This window comes from Callorhinus ursinus, unplaced genomic scaffold (genome assembly GCF_003265705.2).
Source record: "Callorhinus ursinus isolate GAN/ISIS: 27379988/994484 unplaced genomic scaffold, GSC_fseal_2.0 scaffold60, whole genome shotgun sequence".
NCBI lineage: Eukaryota > Metazoa > Chordata > Mammalia > Carnivora > Otariidae > Callorhinus > Callorhinus ursinus.
In genome coordinates, this window is record NW_027397122.1 from 3907531 (window position 1) to 3930566 (window position 23036).

Consider the following 23036-nt stretch of genomic DNA (forward strand, 5'->3'; position numbering starts at 1 on the left):
GCCTCCGTGCTCCCAGTCCAGGGAAGCTCCTTATCTCCTGGGACTGCTTTAACCCAGCCTAGAGACCCCTCTGCTCTCCTTGTAGGGGGACAAAGCAAGCTGCTCCAGGCGGGGGCAGGGAACAGTTTGGGATGTGTGCAAAAACATTGCCAGGTGGTTTGGCAATCAGTAAGTCATCTATTTCATTTCATTTGATAAGAATATTCCAACTTCAGGAAAGGAGCACTGCCTGTTATTTGGAAGGAGAGATCCTTTTGCTGTACCGTTCGACAATGCAGTAACTCTTGTTTTATCTGATAGTTGGAGCGGGAGTCCATCTGCTCAGCTTCATCGCGGAGCATTTGCCGATGGTTAAGTGATCCGCACCTACGGAGCTTTCCTAACTGCCTGGGAGTTGGGTAATGCTGTGGGACCCGGCTCTCCTATGTTCCTCTTTGAATATTTACTTGATGTGTGCAGAGATACCAGCGTTCCCACACATGCAGGCCTGAGTGTAGAGTTTGGTGAGTGTTATGGATATCTTTTGTCATAATGTCTTTGAAAATCCTATCAAGAAAGCTAATCTTTTCATGTTGAGTTACTGAAAGCTTCCCCAAACCCGGGTCAAAGTGGTGAAATAATGCCGAGAGTAGGCTTCTCAGTTGGCTTTGAATGCATTTGTTGCGTAAATGAGCCTTTTGGGGGCACCTTGAGGAGCTAGCTTCTAGTCTACCCTCATGGAGACAAGAGGCTGGCTTTTGGGGGTTTTTGTCCCCAACAATAAACCTGCTAATAACAGAAAAAATATTTGTAACAGCTACCAGTCCTTGAGTGCTGCCTACCTAGCAGTGCAGCATGAGAAACATTTAATCCTTACATTAATCATGTCAGATGAACGTTTGGAAGCGCTCTTTGGTCAGCTCTAGGGGAAACCGAGGCTTACAAGTGACAGGAACCTGCCCACACGAAGTCGCTTGTTGGAGCTCACACAGCTTGGGGATCTCTTTGCTAGATCTGAACTTAACGCCTTCCTGATTGTAGAGAGTGTCACGGGGGCTGGTAGATGCTTTGCAGCTGTAAAACTATGTTCTGGGGGCAGAATTCCTAAATATGGTGTCTGCATTGCCCCGAAATGCGGCGTTTTCCTGGGGACAGCCATTGCCCCCTGGTTTACTGGAACAGTGTGGCGTTACTGTCTTAATCTGTAAGCTGCAGCTTAGAGGTGTCCTCTTAATTTGAGAGGTTCATAAATATATACCTTTTGGCCCATATTACTGATCTGCGGTTCCTAGTGAATGTTCCTCTTGTGTTAAGCTTTGTTTTTAAAGGCAGAGCTGGTAGGGAAAAGCATCTGGGGGACGTTCCTCATTTCTCCTTTATTAGAAGGAATTGTTGTCTTAGAGGGAACGTTGCCCTGATCCTGGGAGGTGCCCAACTCTGAGAGAAAGTATCACGGGGGTTTTATCCCAGGGTCCCCGATCACTCACCATGGTCTGTGGATCTCGTGTGCATGTGAAGGTGCATCTTGCCTGGAGAGAGGGCAAATAGCCTTCATAAGATCCTCTAAGGAGTCCCCAACCCTAGAGGTATCAAGAACCCTGAGGGCTGACCCAGAGGCTATCCCAGCTCTGGACATCAGCCCTTTCCCATTCCCCTTGACTCTACCTCTTCCTCTGTTCCCCGAGGGTGCTGAACAGGGTCCTTATGATTTGTGGGATCTATAAGGAAGCTGTAGCCCCGAATGAAGTTCTTGGGAGCTCTAACTCTACCTAGAAACAAGATGGGGCTCTAACTCTACTTAGAAACAAGCCTTGTCCAGACCCGACATCACAGCAGACGGCTTGTATCTATGACTGTGCCAGAAACTTCACCAAAGGGTTGCTTCCTGACCTACCCCTCTCATCACAGCTGCCCCCGCAGGGTGCCAACATTCTAGCACAGGGCACAGCGCCTAGACAGCTCAACACCAACCTGCCAGATAACCCTGGGGGTTTATTTTCAGGAAATAACTGAGGGGCACAGGGGTGCATCCTGGCCTGAGTAGCATTCCAGTCTTTCCAGCGGTGGGGCCCTGAGGAAGTTACTCACCCTGTGGCATCCTCAGTCATCCCGTACATAAAATGCGGAGGATCTACCTTCCATGTGAGGCTGCTGTGAGAAGCAAGCACACACAGAGTGCTCAGAAACTAGGAGCTAAAAACTGGATGAATATTGTCCTTAGAGCCATGAAAGCCGGTTCCTGTCCATTGGGTGGTTGTGGGTTCCCTAAACAGTCCTGGGTGCCTTCAGTACTGTCTGCTATCCTCTGGGCGACTGGACATTCACCTTGTCTTCGTTTTTGGCAAACTTGGCCAATGGCATGGCAGCTGAATCCCAGCAGTAAAAACTCACTCACTCATACAGCAGGTAGTTGCCGAGCAACTGTGTCTCCTGATTAACAGCAAAGTCTTGACCCCTGTTCCCTTGGAGTGTGAGTCTAGAGTCATGGCTGGTCCTAAACAGCCCAGCAAAGACCTGTGAGTGCAGATCAGGAGAAGCACTACAGAAGGAATCAAGACCCTGCTGGAGAATAATGGGGCTTCATTAGGAACTGGGGAATGGCCTTTTTAGGGGTGCACATGTCAGTTTGGATCATGGCAGGTAGAAAGTTGAGTAGAGGGAAGAGCATTTACAGCAGGGGGAACAGCATGTGTGAGTCCTCAACAAGGGAGAGCTTGCTTATTCCTAGGATGTGTGGTCGGAACATGGTGGGTTTCAGGGCTGAGGCTGGCGGGGAGTTGAGGTGGGAAGGCTCGGACCTTCAAAGCTCTGCCAAGGTGCTGTACTTTATTGCAAGTACAAAGCAAAGTGCTGAAGGGACTTGATGTAGCGTGAGCATGAATGCAGAATCTCTCAGCAGGAAACAAGGGTGAGACATGGGATGGAGCCTGTGGACTTCAGGTGGGGATAAGGGGATTTTGTCTAAAAAGTGGCATCCTGCTTCTTTTTGTTAAGATTTCATTTATTTATTTTAGAGAGAGAGAGAGAAAGAGACCTTGAGCAAGGAGGAGCAGAGGGAGAGAGACAAGCAGACTCTGCACTGAGCAGAGAGCCTGATGTAGGGCTCGATCCCACGACCCTAAGATTATGACCTGAGGTGACATTGAGAGTCAGACACTCAACTGACTGAGCCACCCAGGCGCCCCAGTGGCATCCTGCTTCTAATGGGGATTCCATCTAAGCCACTCCGGAGCCCTCTGAAATAGCTCTCTCTGAGTCCCAGTTGAAAGGCAAGTCCCTTTGGTAGCAGTGTCCCTCCCTGTCCCTGCTCCCGGCGTGGGTTGAAAGGGAGGACACACCTCCCCACTCAGCACTGTGGCTGTATCACGGAGAATAGTTTTGAAGACCATGTTCCCACCCTATTTGCCTCCACAGCATTCTCCCCCCTCATTTCTGTAGTTTATTCCTAGCATCGGCTATTGGGATCGGATGTCTTTCTTCCACTTTGTCCTGGAGTTGTATTGTCCCTGGAAGGATAAATGGAAGGACGTTGTTGGTGCCAGCAGAAGGCCTTCCGTTTGCCTGGACTCCACGTACCAAGCACTTGATATGCTTAAACTTTCATTGAATTTCTTTAGAACATTGTAGATGCATCTTGGAGAAGGGAAACTCTACCCACTAGATAAAACACATTTACAAAAGAAAACCAGTTAATTTCCTTGGTCATGCCAACCCTATTGAAGACTCTTATGGAGCATGACCCTGAAGTATAGGGTGACCTGCAGGCCCCATTCTGAAATCCAAGTCTCAGGGTGTGGTTTCTGAGTGGACAGGGTAGATGGGGAGTCACAAGGGAAGGGACCGGCACCCGAGGCTCAGTGTCAGAGGCCTGACAGACTGCATGATGTAGTTGGCCACACAGGTGACACCAATGCCTGTCTGCACAGGATGGGAAGGGAGAGACAGAATCCTGATTCTCTCCATAAGATGAGATCTGAGAGGAACACCTAGGTCTGGTCAGAGCTGAGCATCCATCACTCACGTGGGCATGTCCCAAAAGGCTCTAGAATGTTCTTGGAATCTTGGCTGTTGCTGTTGCTGTGACCGTGACCCAAGGACCAGGTGATCCTCTTCTTTGTGAAGGTCTAACTCTCTTCTCAAAGACAGACATGACTCACCCAGTCTGAGGTCAGATGGACCACCAAGGTAGGATTCAGGGAGTGGAGAGGAGGCTCTGGAGGGGCAGGCACCACACACCCCTTCCTTAGAAGGTGCTAGGGTGGGAGGGGCCTTCTCTGCAGGCTCATGATCAGCTTTTGAGACTCCATGTGGCCTGGTCACTCCTGGCCATCGGTGGGGTGTTGGCCATCCTGCCTGGCCCTCTCCTGTTCAGCCCGTCCAGTTGAAGATGATCTAAAATCGTGTGGATGACCAGCAGCAAATGCCTGATGAATCCTGGGACTCCAGGCTGCCTGCCTGTCTCAGAATTGATAGTGGAGTGACCCATTTTATTTTTAAATATTTTATTGTATTTTATTTTTTATTGAAGCATAGTGACACACAATGTTATATTAGTTTCATTTTACAATGTAGTGATGATTGTATACATTACTCAGTGCTCACCACAATAAGTGTGTTCACCATCTGTCACCTTATGATGTTATTATAGTACTATTGACTGTATTCCCTATGCTCTACTTACCATCCCTCTGACTTACTCATTTTATAACTGGAAGTTTGTACCTCTTACTCCACTTAACTATTTTGCTCATCCCCCCCACCCGCCTCCCCTCCGGCATCCACTACTTTGTTCTCTGTGTATGTGAGTCTGTTTCTGTTTTTGTTTGTTCATTTCTTTTATTTGTTTAGATTGCACATATAAATGAAATCATCTGATATTTGTCTTTGACTTACTTCACTTAGCTTTATACTCTCCAGATCCAGCCATGTTGTTGTAATTGGTGAGATCTTATTCTTTTTTATGGCGGAGTAATATTCCATTGTATGTACATATGTGTATATATACACACAATACAGCTTCTTTATCCATTCATCTATCAGCAGATACTTGGATTGTTTCTATATCTTGGCTATTGTAAATAATGCTGCGGTAAACATAGGGGTGCAGATTATCTTTCTGAATTAGTGTTTTCATTTTCTTTGTGTAAACACCCAGCAGTGGAATTACTAGATAGCACTATGGCACTTTTTTTTTTTTTTTTTTTGAAGTTGGAGGGCAATGTTTATTTTAGAAAGGAGAGTGACCACATATGAAAAATACCACTTAGCATTAGGTGGAAAAACACATAAAAATCATTCCCCAACCCCCAATCCCTTGGTACCCAATGCTGTAGCTCCCACTGAGGTCATGCTGTACCACTATCCCATGGCTTAAAGAAAAAAAAGGAAACCAAACCAAACCAAAAAAAAACCTCCATGAGAGGAAGACCCAATCCTACATAACCGCCATCTGTGTGTTTTAAGGAGTTGCAGGGCTCTGCTCCCTCAGTCAGACTGAATCTTTCTCCGTCACGTGTAAGAAGACAATGCTGAAGATGAAGAGCCCCAGCATCATGGAGAAGTCTCTGGCTGGCGTAGTAGGGCTAGGCCGATGGGATGATGCACTCATACTGCGTGTGCAGGAGTGGCCTCATGGACACCCGAGTGCAGGAGTGTAAGTTCGTGTAGCCTAGCCGGTTGTAATCCACTTTCACCTGGAACGCTCCATACACATTGGGCAACTTGAACTGGACACCGTATTTGCCACCTAAATGCCCACTGCCTGCCACTAAAGATATTTCTATTTTTAATTTTTTTCACGAACCTCCATACTGGTTCCCACGGTGGCTGCATCAGTTTGCATTCCCACCAACAGTAGCACAAGAGTTCCCTTTGCTCTATATCCTCGCCAACACGTTATTTCTTTTCTTCTTGATTTTAGCCATTCTGACAGATGTGAGGTGATATCTTGTTGTGGTTTGATTCGCATTTCCCTGATGATGAGTGATGTTGAGCATCTTTTCATGTGTCTGTTGGCCCTCTCGATGTCTTCTTTGGAATAACATGTGTTCAGGTCCTCTGCCCAATTTTTGATGGGATTGTTTTGTTTTTTTTGGCATTGAGTTGTATAAATTCTGTATATATTTTGGATGTGAGCCCCTTATCGGTTGTATCATTTGCAAATATCTTCTCCCATTCTGTAGGTTGCCTTTCATTTTGTTGATGGTTTCCTTTGCTGTGGAAGAGCTTTTTATTGTGATGAAGTCCCAATAGTTTATTTTTGCTTTTGTTCCCCTTGTGTGAGGAGACATATCCAGAAAAATATTCCTAAGGCCGATGTCCAAGTGATTATGCCTGTGTTTTCTTTTAGCGGGTTTATGGTTTCAGGTTTCACATTTAGGTCTTTAATCCATTTTCAGTTTATTTTTGCATATGGTGTAAGAAAGTGGTCTCACGGCTGTCCCAAAACAATGATTGTGACCTCTTTTATTCAATTAAATGTATTACAGTTTTCTTAAATACCTACGAGTGTGAAGCTAGGTAAGTAGGCTCCTTTTACAACTGTAAAATGAAAACAATGTATAAATTACACAAAGTGAAGCACAAAAGTCACATTAACAAAGTTGTTAGTTGTTAGTCGCTAATACTTATTATGAACTTGAGTGCTAGTTCGTAAGCATCATTACATCAGATCATCACGGCAATCCTACAGGGTCGTTCCTGTTTTCCAGATAAGGAAACTGAGGCACAGGGCTCTGTCAGTTTCTGAGAGCACACAGCTAGTGAGAGGCAGAGCCAGGCTTTGATCCGAGGCTGCCTGCCACGTAGCCAGGTGGGCCTCACTCTGAATCACGACCATGCACTCCCTTTCTGTGGCGCTGACACTTGACTGAGATCACCAGCATTCAATCTGACCTGTAAAAAGTTAAACCTCTGTAGGTCAGTTTCTTACTGTGCACATTAATCTTTTAAGATGATGACCATCATTTACATCAATGCCATTATGGTTGCCTTTTTTTTAAGATTTATTTATTTATTTGAGAGAGAGAAAGAGAGCATGAGAGGGAGGGGCAGAGGGAGAGGGAGAGAGAATCCGAAGCAGACTCCACACTGAGCGTGGAGCCCGACACGGGGCTCGAGCTCACGATCCTGAGAGCATGACCTGAACCAAAACCAAGAGTCAGACGCTCAACCAACTGAGCCACCCAGGCACCCCTATGGTTGCTTTCTAATGCAGATAACAAGATCCCATTAATTTGATGGACATGTTTGATAATGCAAGTGAACACAATACCGAAAAGTAGTTAAATGAAATATTTGTCCTTGCCTTTTTAACACCGCACAGCTAATTACAAGGGCAGGATCTTCTCATCACGTTTTTGGGCAACAGAAAAAAAGCATGGTCAGTTCTCAAGCAGTGTAGGACTTTGGGTTTGGACCGCCGGGGATCCTTTGACCCTCACAGTGCAGGGGACATTATTCAGTCTCTGCTGCAGGTGTGGTCCCAACCCCGCACAACACGGGTACTGAACCGTGTGGCAGTGAGTACAATGCAGATGACCCCATTTGGGAAACTCCTAATTAAATGATTATTTAAATGATTGCACATGTTAAAAAAGAATCTTTTACCTTTTAGGCTGCCAGCAACATTTGTAGATCTTTAGGGATTCCTAATCTCTGGTTTAAAGAAAAATGTGTTTTAGAAGTGAGGTTTCTTGCACTAAAGTTTTACTTAAGAATTCTATAATTATTTTAGAACACTGTTTTAAAAAACGAAACAGGCACACTCAAGCACATTGTAACTTGACGAAATTTCCATGCTGCCCAGGTGCACCTTTTTGCTGTAAATGAACTTAGCACCGTCCTAAGTCCCTTTTAGATTTCTCCATGAGTCAGATACCCTCTTTGGGGCACAAGAGAGTGTGTAAAGACAGGAGACCTGTTCTGAGCACCTACTCCTTGCCAGGTCCTGCACCAGTCACCTTACATCTGTTACCTGGTTCGGTCTACATGGAAACTCTCAAGCCCAGGCCTCGTGCGCAGAGAGCCCGGAGTATTTGCGAGCCCCGGGCTATACCCACATCTCGTGCATCTAATTTAGTGCTTTCAGTCAGGAAAGTGGTGGCTTATACAGCTAGTGCTTCCTAGCCCGCAGTGTACCCAAGTGGGCAGTTCTGAAACCAGCACCATCGGAGTCATGCAAGTCGAGTGTGTTGCTAGAACGCAGGGCAGAAGCACTTGAGAGGCACTTGACTGGTCCTCTCTCATCCTCACAGTGTACTGACTGGAGTCCTAACCAAATGCGTAGGGGGCTGCAGGGACCCTGCAAACTTGGGAGAGCACACACCCACGTCCTGCCCACTCCCACACGTCCGCTCCACTTGGAGCCCTTGTCCCCATCTCTACCACCTTAGTGCCCCCGAGACTGCTGGGCAAAATGGAAATACAGTGTCCACCCCAAGATCCCAGTTGAGGTTGCTGGGTAGGCGGGGTCATAGCTGCCCACATGGCCTGTCTTCCTGGGCGTGTAGGCCCCGTTGCACCTGTCTGAGCACCTCACCTTTCGGGGCTTTCCATCGGGAGGGCTGGCACTCCCAGCCAGGCTCCTTTCTCTCTAGCTTCTCTTACCAGACCCACCACATCTTCCCCCCAGTTGGAGCACATGCGCGTGCTTGTGCGTGTGTGCGCATGTGCGCCTGAACGTGTGCGCATGTGCGCTTATGCGTGTGCGCATGTGTGCTTATGCGTGTGCGCATGCTCCTCGAGAATGGCCACTGTCCTGCTCAGTGTGGTTCGTAGGAAATGAACGAGGCTCTCCGTAATCCGGTGCACGCTCAGGCCCCTGCCTCCCTCTCACGTGCTTGCTGGGAACAGCTCACGCCCACCCCTGTCCTTGCCAACTCCGACTGACTTTTCATATCCCGGCTCCCAGGTCACTTCCCGAACCCAGCCTAAATCGGGAGTCCTTTATAACCCTTGAGTAGCACGGTCTGTCCTTCTTTTCTGTGTTTACGTGTGCTATCGCTTGGTAATATCAGTCGGCCCTCGGAGGCCGTGAGCCTGTGGAGGGCGACTTAGATCTCTTATCGTAGGTCTTGGAGTGGCTCTGGGACACAGTGGGGCCGACCATGTTTGTTTAGTGGATGACTGCCTTCTCAGAGACACTTGGCTCTGGCTCACAGGACTAAATAAGTGTGCAAAATAATATTCCATAGCATCATTATTAAAATCCTGTTAGAAATGTGCCCCTTTCTCTGATGCTTCCTCCCAACCAGGTCTGCCCCCAGGAATCACCTGGAGCGTGACAACCGCAGAGTCCAATTCAGGAGGTCTGGGGCGAGGCTGGGAGCCTGCGTAGACTCAGCTGCCTGGGACTCTCCTAGGGCTCCCTACCCACGTCCAGGCTGCTCCCTCCGTGGGGTTGAGGCCCAGGCCTTGTCTGGCGACCTGGCAGGAGAGACCAGGCTGACACTGGCAGCAAAGTGACCCTGAGAACCAAGGCGGCGCGTTTCTAACTCTCAGAATCTTTTAGGAGGAATCAAACGTTCTGCTTTGGAAGAATCTTGGGCAGAGAGTGGCAACTCCCTTCTGCCCCGGGGTGAAAAGAGACCCAGTTAGGCAGAGCTTGCTTCACGGTGGATCCTAAGCGGGAGGAGTGGGGTGTGCCGGGTTTCTCTTTGAAATTCCCTTTAGGCAGATACTGTTCACCCTGCTTCCTGCCAGGGCAGCCGGATGGTAAATGGACATCAGTCACGCAGACAGGTGAGCCGGCATCAGCATGACCACTGACTTCAGTGTCCACTGGTCAGGGACACTGAGAAAGTATTTGAGGCACAGAAATAAATAAAACAAATAAAAATAAAGCAGAGAGCCCTTTGGACTCTGCTCCGGGGAAGTTAGAGAGTTGTGGGGATTTTCCCTTCGCAGGTTGCAGGCTCTGCCTGCCCCGGGCTCCCCCAGCCTGGCTCGGTGCCTTAAGGGTTAGGTTTTAATGCAGCCACCTGGACTCCAGCCCTGGAATTTGTATTCGCTGGGCCCAGGTGGTGCCAGACGAGCAGCCCACGGCATCCTGGATGGCCTCGCATTGAGGGAACAGAGCTCAGCGTTCTGCTGCATGTGGACGAGCTCTGGGAAGAAAATCCTCAGCTGGTGGCATCCCAGGTGATGCGGGAGCTAGCAAGCACTGCCCTGAAATTTAGACAGGAAATATGGGATGGTTTGAATCAAAAACCATCTGGCATTCTGATTGATGACCTTTGAAATGCCAGAGCTGTTTTGTACATATTATTTCATTTGATAGTTTCTGCTGGGGCACACCCAGTCTTGTACCTGGAGGGAGCCCAGGGAGGGGGTGCTGCTTGCTCAGTGACTCAGTCCCTGAGGCACGTTGGACCAGCCCTGCTTCTCCCTGACGGTGCAGGGAAGGAGGGTAGGGTCGCCAGCTGGGTCACCTGCCCGGGACGTGCCCAGGAGTGGCCCTGCCCTTTTAACTGTCCACGTGCTCCTTGGTGTCGGACTCCACGGCACCTGCACGGACCTTCCGGAAGGGAGCCACCAGTCTGGGAGCAACCGGGTTGGCAGTGCAAAGACCTTCGTGGACTGAGTGAAGATGATCGGGTCCATGGGAACAGCAGCAGTCTTTCCGCGGTGGAGGGAGCCAGTGGCGCCGTGACTGCGTTACGTGGAGACGGTGCTCGCTTTCAGAGGAGCTTGGGGTGTCTGTCCACCTGGGCGGCTTCAGCTCTCGAACTGGCACGAAGTTACATCCTCGAAAAGACAAGCCTGAACTCAGGTATTGTGGGTGCTGCTCGGGTGGAGGAGGAGAGGAGACCCCGTCACTGTCCCATCGTGCACAGAGAAGCTTAATCCAGCAACCTGCCCCCACTCTCTGGACCCGCCCCCGAGGGGGTCCCTCCCCTGGGGGGGGTCTAGCCTCACCCACGCCCTTTGCTCTAAGGGGCCCTGGGCCTCCCTCCACCCTTGGCAGGTTGTGCAGCCGCCTTCTCTTCCCCCAGCGTGCTCGGCAAAAGAAACTCCTTCTGTGCCGGGAGCTAGGTTGTGGGGGCTGAGGGGCCCCCAGGAAGGAGCCCAGTGAGGGACAGAAGACAGACCTGACAGTAAACCTGCCCTACATGCTGGCAGTGATAAAACTACCAGGATGAACGTCTAATGTTACGAGGATGAAATTATTGTGATCCAGGTGTGGTAAAATACACACAACATGAAATTGACTATGCCAACCATTTCTCAGCGTGTGGTCGGTAGCGTTCGGTACCTTCGCGTCGTCCTGCAGCCAATCGCCAGAACTCTTCATCTTGCAAAACCAAAACTCTGCTTGACAAAAAACTGTTAAACTCGTTACACACAGCCTCTCCATCCCACCCACCCCCAACCCCTGGCGCCCTCCATTCCAAGGTCGGTCTCTCTGACAGCTATCAGAACCTCCAAGTAAGGGGAATCACCCAGTGTTTGCCTTTTTGTCTCTGGCGTATTCACTTAGTATAACAATGTCCTTGAGGTTCCTCCGTGTTGTAGGATGCTTCAGAATTTGTTTCCTTTTTAAGGCTAGAGAATATTCCAGAATGTGTACTTACCACGTTTTGCTCATTCATCAGTGATGGGTGCTTGGGTTGCTTCCACCTTTTGACTATTGTGAATAATGCTGCTGTGAACCTGGGGGGGGGGGGTTCTTTTCAAGTCTCTGCTTTCAGTTCTTTTGGGTAGAGACAGACATATGTTGTTTTATTGTGCTCGCCTATGTTGCACTGAACAAATACTGCATTTTTTATCACTGTTAGGTGTGTGGCAACCCTGCATCGAGAAAGTCTACCGGCGCCATTTGTCCAACAGCATCTGCTAACTTTGTGTCTCTGTGTCACATCTTGGTAATTCTCACAGTATTTTAAAATTTCTCATTATATTCGTCTGGGTGGTCTACGATCAGTGATCTTCGATGTTGCTATTGTAATTGTTTTGGGCCACCATAAACCATGCCCATAGAAGACAGTGAACTTCGTTGATAAATGTTGTGTGTGTTCTAACTGCTCCACAGAGCACTGTTCCTCCCATCTCTCCCTCTCCTCAGGCATCCCTATTCCCTGAGACAAAACATTATTGAAACGAGGCCAATTAATAACCTTACAGTAGCCTCTACATGTTTAAGTGAAAGGAAGAGCCACGCGTCTCTCAGTTTTCATCAAAAGCTAGAAATGATTCAGCTCAGAGAGGAAGGCATGTCAAAAGCCAAGACAGGCTGGAAGCAGGATCTCCTGTGACAACCAGTGAGCCAAGTTGTGAACACAGAGGAACAGTTCCTATTTTCCAATAGGAAATTCACTATTCCAGCGAACATGCAAATGATAGGAAAGCAAAACAGCCTTCTTGCTGATATGGAGGAAGTTTTAAAGGTCTGGAAAGAAGATCAAAGCAGCCACAACATTCCCTGAAGCCGAAGCCCGATCTAGAGCGAGGCCCTGACTCTTCAGTTCTATGGAGGCTGAGAGGTGAGAAGGCCTGCAGAAGAAAAGTCTGAGGTGAGCAGAGGTTGGTGCATGAGGTTTAAGGAAAGAAGCATCTCAAGGTGGAGCAGCAGGGGCTGGTGGAGAAGCTACAGCCAGTCATCAGAAGATCTGGCTGAGGGAATTAATGAAGGTGGCTATGCTATTGGATTTCCAGTGTAGACAAAACAGCCGTCTGTTGGAGACCGATCTAGGACTTCATAGCGAGAGAGAAGTCAGTGTCTGGCTTCTAAGGACAGGCCGATTCTCTCGCTAGGGGCTAATACAGCTGGTGACTGAAGCCATTCTGAGAATCGTAAGGCCCTTAAAATTTGTGCGGAATCTACTCTGCCTGTGCTCTACAAATAAAACCATAAAGCCTGGGTGGTGGCACATCTGTTTACAATATGTTTTACTGGATCTCTTAACCCCAGTACTGAGACCTACTGCAGAAAAAAGGGTTCCTTTCAAAATATGACTGCTCATTGACAATGTACCTGGTTTCCCGAGAACTCTGATGGAGACGGACAACGAGATGAATGTTGTTTTCACACCTGCGACACAACATCCCCTCCATATCCCATGGATCAAGCAGTAATTTTGACTGTCAAGTCTTACTTCATAAAGCCCTAGCTGCCCTACATTAGTGATTCCTCTGATGCATCTGGGCAAAGTCAATTGAAAATCTTCTAGAAAGGATTCACCACTCTAGATGCCAGTAGGAACATTTGTGATTCATAGGAAGAGATCAAAATATCAACATGAGCAGGAGGTTGGAGGAAGGTGATTCCAACCATCATGGATGACTTTGAAAGGTTCAAGACTATATTAGAGGAAGTAACTGAAGATGTAGTAGAAATAGCAAGAGAACTAGAACTAGAAGTGGAGCCTGAAGATGGGACTGATTTGCTGCATCTCAGAATCAAACTTCAATGGAGAGGGTTGCTTCTTATGGACGAGCAAAGACCATGGTGGAGACTCTGTGAAGATTGTTGGAGTGACAACAAGGATTTAGAATATTATAGATAAAGCGGCAGTGGTGGGGTTTGAGAGGATTGACTCCAATTTTAGAAGAAGTTCTGTGGGTAAAATGCTATCAAACAGCATCACGTGCTATGGAGAAATCATTTATGAAAGCAAGAGCCAATCCATGTAGCAAAATTCACTGTTGTCTTAGTTTAAGAAATGGCCACAGCCACTCCATCCTTCAGCCACCACCACCCTGATCAGCAGCCGTCAGCATCGAGGCAGACCCTCCACCAGCAAAAAGATTATGACATCCTGATAGCTCAGATGATGGCTAGCATTTCTTAGCAATAAAGTATTTTTATGTTTTTAAGATTTTATTTATTTATTTAGAAAGAGCACATGAGCCGCGGAGGGGCAGAAGGAGAGAGAATCTCAAGCAGACTCTGCTGAGCATGGGACCTGACACAGGGCTCGATCTCACAACCCTGATACCATGGCCTGAGCCGAAATCAAGAGTTGGACATTCAACCGACTGAGCCATCCCGGCGCCCCTCATTTGAGCGGTTTTATTGTGATATAGCTGCTGCCCTGAGGTGCTCTGGAACCAAACCTGCACTATCACCAAGGTTTTCCTCGACCCAGAAGAGGAATTATGGGGGTTCTATTTTTATTTTTATTTTTTTTGAGGAAACTCCATACTGTTTTCCATAGTGGTTGCACACCTTTGCATTCCCACCAGCAGAGCACAAGGGTCCCAATTTCTCCATATCCTTGCCAGCATTTATTTTCTTTCCTTTTTTTTTGGATAGTGGCCATCCTAATCCTAATTATAATAGTGGTAATTTGGGGTTCATATTTTTCCTTTCATATTTTCATATTATGGTTTAGTAGACTAGAATTGGAAGTGTCCTATGGCCCAGCGCCCGATGTCCCCAAAGGAACTGAGATCCAGAAAGAAGAAACCCATGCACAGCGTCTTAGATCCTGATGGCTTACCTGGGACACGCCGGATGACGTCTGAGACCAAGGACCCACCAGCCAGCCGGGACTGAGAGAAGGCCAAGGTCCGGCCGAGCGGTGACCACTGTGCCTCGGCTCGCCCCCACTCCCTCTCCCCGCTGCAGATGCACCACCTGCAGACGCGCGGGATCCCACCGGAGGGCTTGTTGGCGGCTGGCACTGCGGCTGTGCTGGGTTCCGAGTGGGGACCTCGCAGCACTCAGAGAAGAGGATCCTCAGTCGATGGACCTCAGTCCTCTCCCCTGCCCGCACTTGCCTCTGCTTGGAAATGTCACGGTCATCTCAGACCCAGGCCATCGAAAGCCACCTGGTCATCGCCTCCCAGAGTGTGTCCTTTGTTGGCCTGCTTTGAACCTTGTACTGGAGTCAGAGGCTTGGAACCCCAAACGTTGTAGGGCGCTCCTGCTCTCGCGGAGCCATCAGTCTTCCTCCCACGACCGCTCTTTCCATGCACTCTCCCCATGGGCTACCCCCCTCTCATTCGGGCTGCGTGTCCCCAGAACTGTTTGTGCTCACTGCTCTAGCTGCCTCCATCAGGGCTCCCCCCACGCGCCTTCCAGCAGTTTCTCCCGCACTGGTTCTCCCAGATGATCTGGGATTCCCTGCTGGCAATGGATTACTTAGCTCCTTGGCCTGCTTCCAACCGGACCCTATTTCCTGCAGCGGCTGGGCCTCTCCCCCTTGAACAAAACAGACACGAAACCACCTTCTGCTTCCCTCCGCTTTCTCAGTGACCTTGAAAAAGATAATCCCCAAATATGTGTGGGATGCTGTTATTTGGAACCACCTGCTCATGGGTTCCCCAACCAGCAAAATGAGAGCAGCAGATCTTGACCCTTAGATTACAAGGATTCAAATGAGACTGAGTAGGTTGGAGAAACCAGAGCGCTCTGGTGCGCTGAGTAGACGCAGCCCGTAATGCTGTCTTCTTCTAGGATGTGCATCCCCATTTTGTTTTTCTCTCCGCTCCGTCCCCCAACTGCATACTTTTCCCCAGCTAGGACTTTTTCCCTCCATTCCTCTCCTTCTCTCACAGCTCCAAATTCTGGCTGTTCTCCGGGCTGCTCAAGGCCACCTCTGCAGATTTCTTCAGGATCCTTCTGGCCTCAGGATTTTCTAAGTCTGCTCTGCACCTTGTAGGCTGAGACCCTACATGGTTTTCACCTTTGCCAGGGTCATCGTCATCAGTAGGTGTTCGTAAATACCTGTAGATATGAAGGGCAGTGCGCTAAATATCGAGAATATAAACAGCCTTAATAAAGCATCTGCTGTTGGGATGCCCGGGTGGTTCCATCGGTTAAGCATCTGATTTCAGCTCAGGTCATGATCCCGGGGTCCTAGGATTGAGCCCCGCATTGGGCTCCCTGCTCAGCAGGGAGTCTGCTTTTCCATCTCCCCCTGCTCATGTGCTCGCTCGCTCTCGCTCACTCTCTCTCTCAAATAAATAAATAAAATCTTTTAAAAAATTAAAGCATCTGCTGTCTTCCAGAGATGTTAAATTAAGTTGAAGACATGAGGCGCCAGAATCGCCACATTGGGGAGGTCGATAGCAGCAGGGGTGGGTGTGTGTGTCCAGTGTCTCGGGCTGGCATGGAGTGGCTTTCTCCCCCTGGGGTCTGTGTGCTCACAGACACACGCCACTTCTGAAGTTTGGCCTTGACTCTGTCTACACCTCAGGCACCATTCTTGGCATGGACTGAAATTTCCCAAGTGCACCCCTCAAAATATGCAGATACTATTCTGTGAAAAATAAAAACACAAATTCACAAATTTATCAACATCTATCTTCATAATCTGTCAGTTGCTTTCATCAAATGATACAGAAATCGCAACTAAAACCCCGTGCCATTTTGATGTTAAGGAGGCTCTGCTCTAGAGAAATGTTGTGATCCTTTAACACAACCACCTCTCCGGGAATGCAGATTCGATTGGTCCCTGCTGGGACTTGGGCACTTGGTTAAGCCTCTCACGTGCTTCCTGAGTGTAGCTGGGAGGGGACCACTGGTCTCAGCCTTGTGTCCTTAGGCCCAGAGCATCCAGAGGCTTCTCAGAAGACGTGGTTTTGAGCTGTGTTTTCAAGATAGCAAAGCATACGAGGCAGGGTGTACGATGTGGCAGAGGCAAGGGGGCATGATTGTGGGTTTTCCAGGAGCAGGGAGCATTAGACCCATTGCCAGGTGAGTGGGGGAAGAGTAGGGGCGGGTTCAGGATGGAAGCTAAGGGGACAGCCCTGACTTCCAGGCTGTGCCAGTGCTTTGAATATTGGCTACAGCCCTACAGGGGACAGGTGTGTGAGAGCATTGAGTCCAAATGGAAGCACACACCCGGTTTTTGCTGTGAAGGAGTTGAGGGCTTTACCGGATCTTACCGGAGCCAGAAATTCATGTCGTTGTGTGAAGGGTTCCAGTTTTATCAGTGTTGGCTAACTTCAGTGTGCATGCACACACACGCACGCATGCATGCATGCACACGTGCATACACATGTAACACTATGCTGGACAGAAAGCTTCCCTGGGTGTCCTCACAGCCTGCGGGGCTGTCACTCTTGCATGGGGGGTGGGGTCAGGGTGCACAGTGCAGAGAAAGGTATGAGAAGAGGCACAGCCCTCTGTGGTCGGTGCTCATCTCCTGCATTTGGAGTGAGGGAATCCCGAGAGGCAACAGGATCCACTGGCGGAGTCTAGATGGTAGGAGGACGCTGCATGTGGGCAGATGTCAGTGATGAGAGCTGGGGCAGGTGGCTAGCTGGGGAGATTGTTCACGTGGGAAAAGTTGCGGGGACTGGCAATTTCTTCCGCCTCCCTCCCCGCTTCTGCTCCCACGGTCGTGCCAGCCAAAAGAATAAATGCATCAGGAGCTGCTTCTGTTTGACTCAGAAGGAGTTCAAGCCAGGTTTATTAGTATCCAGAAATGAATAGAGAGCTCCCTGGACAACTGATATTCATTTCCCCAAAATGATAAAAGTAAACACTTTTTTTCCCCAATGAAAACATCTTTGGGAGGTAACGTGAATAGCAAGTGGGCTGCTGGGGGCCTGAGCATCTAGCCCTAAACCCAAGATTGACTAGTGAGGGACTCTGTAACCTACTTCTCTGGGACTCGACCTCCCCATCTGTAAAATGGGGTGACATCCGTTCTTCATAACGGGCTGGAGAACTCAGTGCTTAAAATCATTCAGGTTATTGCTAGCTCTGCCAATTTCTAGTCTTATCAAGATGTGCCCACACTCCTTGCCTATAAATGGTCGTACCGCCTCAGAGTGTCATCGGGAGGGTAGATGAGTTAATAATATAAAGCCCTTCCACCCACATGCTATATGCCGACTACTTCATTTTCATTTCTGTAAGTTAAAAAATTAGAAAGTATGTAAGGGGTAAGAATAAGGCACAAATGATAAAAAAATATGACACAGATGTAAGGTTTTTACCAAGAAAAAAAGGAATCAATTTATGTCTATGTATCACAGTAGAGGAGGAGACTGGAATGTCATTCTGATCCAGATCTTTGTGTTAACCAGTGACATGAATGGCAGGAGCTTGTGCCCTGCTCGGAATCCCATTTACTATTTTCTCCCCAATTTTAAGCAACCGCTTTTGTTTTACAAGTAATTCATATATAGGTGATATTATAGAAAAAGTAGGAAATGCATAGAAGTGAAAATATCAAAATGTAATAATACACTTAACCTGGAGATTCTTTCATGTGTCTTTCTAGGTTGTTTATGATCTATTGCTACAATGCCTAATCCTCTTAAAAACGGAATTTTCTAAAATAATATTTGTTTTCTAAAAGAAATCCTGAATCAAGTGTTTTGGCACATCAAATCCTGTACTTTTAGAGTGTATCTAACTTGTACCAGTATAACATTGTTTTAAAGTACCATAGTTTATTGAAATTGTCTCTTATTGACCTGTGGTCCGATTATTTTATGTTTGTTTGCCATTGTAAATTATGTTGTATTGAGCACCTTTGAACGTCCCGTGGTGCAATAATTGGGGGATTATTTCTTTGGGACCAATTTCTAGAAAGGGAACTACCGTGCCTGATACTTTGGGCCAGAGTGCCTCCAAGAAGATTGCTCTGTGGGAGGATTTAAGTTCCTTAGCTCTTTGTGGATCAGCAGGGCATGGTAGAAGGTGGGGGGGGGTGCAAGGTGGGCAGGAGAAGCCCCTGGGAGTCGGGCACATCTGCTCTCCATCGCTGCTCCAACACCAATAACCATGGGCCTTCAGGGTTGCTACGAATCTCTTGGATGTGCAGTTTTCTCAGCTGCCAAATAGTTGGAGCATTGAATGAGGTGAACTTCCTAAGGTTCTTATTAGCAGAGGCCCTGGTGCTGAGTAAATACTCGCTATTATAAAATACCTAGGGCCTCTGTAAAATAAGGTCCTTATGTACACAAAAATGTCTCTTTATGTACGTGTATGAATATACACATATGTATGCATACATGTAGACAGACATACCTTTATGTAAAATAAAATACATATGTCAAGTAAGGCCATTTGCTTTCCTGAATAATCTGGAGGAGACAAGACTTTCTCAAAATGTTCATGTTCTTCATCATATGGTTTCACTTATTTGTGGAACATAAGGAATAACATGGAGAACATTAGAAGAAGGAAGGGAAAATGAAGGGGGGGGAAATCGGAGGGGGAGACGAACCATGAGAAACTGTGGACTCTGAGAAACAAACTGAGGGTTCTAGAGGGAAGGGCGGTGGGGGGATGGGTTAGCCTGGTGATGGGTATTAAGGAGGGCACGTACTGCATGGAGCACTGGGTGTAATGCACAAACAATAAATCATGGAACACTGCATCAAAAACTAACGATGTACCGTATGGTGATTAACATAACATAATAAAATAAAATTATAATAAAAAATAAAATTAATTAGAAAATTTAAAAAAATGTTCCTGTTTCTCAGAGGGGGTGGCTTGCTGTCAGATGTTTACAAATCTCCTGCAAAGTGAACTGAGAATTCAAAGCGTAGCTGGGAATAAGGTGACAATATTATCACCCGTGTCCCTTGCTGCCCAGCAGCCACCTGCATGCACAGTGGCCTGTGCGTGGGCGTTGGTCAGATGGGCTTTCTGGCTAATTTAGTACATCCTGATGCTGTCATAACGCATCCCCAACATCATGGATCTGTGGATTCCAGATCCTCAGCTGGTCATGGTCATGGATTGAAGCTGGACTGAGGCAGACCATTGGTGGAGTCCACGTAATTAGGTGGCCACTCAGTGGCTCAGAAAGGGCTGGTCCACGCAAACTCTGCTGCACCAGCCCCTCCTTGATCTGTATAAATTATGACCATGCCACTCGCTGGTGGTAAACCCATTTTTCAGCTGATCCTTTCTTTTCAAGCACGCTTCTTTTCAAGCATGCTTCTTCTGTTCTTCTTAATTGTCCCCTTTCTGTTAGTATTGAGGAGTGTGCCAATTTGGAGGATTTTAAAAAAGGGTTATTGTACCTCAGAAGGCTGTTCTGAGGAGGGAGAAATACTTACAAGGATGGCTTGTCATGAGGGCAAGTCCTAGAAAGCTGCCGGATGCTCATGGGTGATGGTATTTTTTTTTTTTTTAATTTTTGGGTGATGGTATTAAGGTCATAGTTGGAAGCTGTCACCTCATTCAGTCCTCCTGTGCTGTCCTTGTTTAAGGAGGAAGATGAAGGCTCGTGCCCCCCCTCCTCCTGGAAAGCCCACCACGCCGAATATGCACAGCGGACAGAAGCTTCCCCGGGATGTGTCCCCCAGCCCTACGCAGAACCTGCTGCACATGAAGGAGACCTTGAGGAACAGCATGGTGGCAGTCACCGTGGTTCTGCCCAGCGGGCTGGAGAAGAAGAGCGTGGTCAATGGCAGGTAAGTGTCCGGGCACCTCGGGGAGGGGTCACTGCCATCCATTCTCAGGTCCAAGGAGAACTGAAAAGTGGATCGTGCTGCGTTGCGCTTGCTCCCTTGTCAGGTCGGACCTGGGGTCTCGGGTTTACAGAGCTGGGTCTAGGTGACAATCCAGAGTGGCTCACCTGGATGCCCATTGGCTAAGTGGCCCCTCTCCAGCTCGCCATCATCCCAAGGGAGCAGGGACTGCAGAGCTCAGTCCTGGTAGAGGGTGAGCTCGGAGGAAGGGCGGGGATCACAGGCCCGTGTGCATCTCCAAGTAGGTGGCCAGCTCCAGAGCCCGCGCCAGCATCCTTGGCGCCAAAGTGATGCAGCCAGGGCAGCCTCCCGAGTTGACCCTTCCAGTGTCCACTGACAGGCTGGCCCACAGAGGTGTAGACACAGTCAGCAATCAATTTTCCAAATGCAGCTTCCAGTGCACGTTTACACTGACGGCTAAACCCCGACCCAACCAGTCTCCAGCCCCGAGATGCCCACCGGAATCCTTTCTCAGATCTGCACTGCCCGGGAATGTGCCTGAGGTTAAGGCCACGTGCCCCTTCCTCTTCCCACGTCAGCCACACCGGAAACATTGGCAAAGCCTCCTGCGATCATAGTATTCAGAATTGTATTACCAATAGAATTTCTGATTTTTTTTCAAGATACATCATCACGTTGTTTGATCGATTTTGTGCTACGACTGTTGTTCCTGATAACTTGATCTATAGGAACACATTTTCACAGAGTCACAGGAAACAAAACATTAAATCTCAGTGCTTATACAGATTTTATGATAGAGTATGATGGAGTGACCAACTATGTATGGAAACGTTCCAGCATAAAAATATGTCTAATTCTGAGGCAGGAGTGAATAGAAGTCATATTTCTCACAAAACGAGAATAAGAGATGATAGGACTTATTTCACTTGTAAAAAGCAGTTTGCTCCAATATTTTTTAAAATGGGTAATGGTGGAAATCACACCACCGTGGGTGTTTTTATTCTGGTGGTTGCACTGCAGAGAGTGATGGAACTCTTTTGTTTTAAAATATCAGGATTTGGATTCTCCCTGAAATTCTATGCTTGGCATCTGTTTAAACTCTATCATGAAAATTCTAGGTGGCAACTTAACGCACAAAGGAGTGCATACATCTTACAGATCATTCCACGGGATACGCGAACGAGGGGAGGAAGCTTGCTGCAGGCCTCTCTACACAGCTGGGGGCGGAGCTGATGAGTTGTGGGGTACGGCATCTCTTCCCGTGCCAGATGATGTCAACCCATTTCCCAGGGTGGAGCCACCCACCCACCCAGTGTGGGGCTTGCCCCTTGGGGGGGGCCTCCTGTAGCTGGGGTCCCAGCCGCAGGGCTCCCATGGAGGCAGTTGAACTTGGTCTACGCTGGATCCACGAGGGAGGCACCCCAGCCTGCAGCCTCGCGGCTCCCAGAAGCCAGTGGCTCTGTGGCGGTTGCTCTAGGCAGAGCTTCCAGGGGTCATGATGTGCAAGTGATGAGAGTCTCTGGTCTCTTTGTTTTACAGAGTAGTCCTTGTTCTAAGTACATTTTTTCACCGAATTTTGTCTTGAGAAGCATGCCATGTTACTATGGGTTTACAAACTACTTTAATACATGTGTGAAGTTTGATCAGTGAATGTATTATGGTTTAGTCACCATTCCTATATTTTCAACCCGATTTTTAAAAATATCTTATTTATTTGAGAGAGAGCGCATGCGCACAAGAAGGGGGCGAGACAGAGGCAGAGGGAGAAGCAGGCTCCCCCCTGAGCAGGGAGCCCGACGCAGGACTCGATCCCAGGACCCTGGGATCACGACCTGAGCCGAAGGCAGACGTTTAACCGACTGAGCCACCCAGGGGCCCCCTACCCAATTTAGTTATACTTAAAAATACTATTTATTGAGGTCTGTCTATGAGGACACATGTTAACTGTGTCCTACTCGACAAGTCTGTAGCTCAGTGCACACCCAAGAAACCATTGCCACTATCAAGCTAGTTACGTATTTTGTAGAAAAATGGGCTGGTGGGTCCTGTCTTAACACACTGGATACCTGGGTCCGGTTCTCCAAATGCATGCAGAGAGATAGAATACCTGCCTGACAAGTACAGGTTTGAAATGGTTTGAAAACCATTTCCAAACTGAACGCTTTCTTAAATTGTATCTTTTTAAAATTCTTTTCTTTACAAAGTAGAAGCTACCACTTTGTAGCATGGCAATGTAGCTATGAGAAAACATGCAGCCTTAAAGATCGAGCATTAAAAAACTTCCCTCTTCTCCAGCAGTAAATTAGAATCCCTCTCCCAAGCTTCCTGCAGGATTAAGTGAGTCAGAACAGTAGCCCATGTGCTTGCTTAACTGGGACCTTGGCATCTTGGCTGGTGCTGATTCAGCAGCTGCTTGCCTGGGGATTTGGTTTTATGTGTCATGCTCTTTAATATCAGAGCAGGCTGAAGTCCAGTTCCCAACCCTTGCTTAAAATAGATCTACTGATTGTTAATAAATGTGGTTTCTCTCTTGTTTTATTAGAGAACATGCCCAGCTTTTAATGGGACGAGCAAGCAGTTGAAAATTTATAATCAGCCCCTTCACCATGCTTTTTCCTGATATGAAAGATTGTCCGAGAGGAGACATTAGCAATTGCAATCTGATGATTGCATTCTGCATATGACTGATTTTTTTTTTTTTCTTTTTT

General features: G+C 47.9%; 1 protein-coding gene across 7 annotated transcripts in view; it reads left to right on the forward strand.

Annotated features, from left to right (window-relative positions):
- Positions 1 to 23036, forward strand: part of COBL (cordon-bleu WH2 repeat protein) — a 277479-nt gene that overhangs the window by 89280 nt on the left and 165163 nt on the right. For 6 of the 7 annotated variants that reach the window (XM_073885054.1, XM_073885055.1, XM_073885060.1 and 3 more), the window contains exon 2: positions 20107 to 20310. In XM_073885054.1, coding sequence (XP_073741155.1) covers positions 20107 to 20310 — 204 coding nt within the window. Of the gene's footprint in view, positions 1 to 10373; positions 10751 to 20106; positions 20311 to 23036 lie in introns of those variants that run through there. The other variant, XM_073885057.1, reaches the window with a different exon arrangement.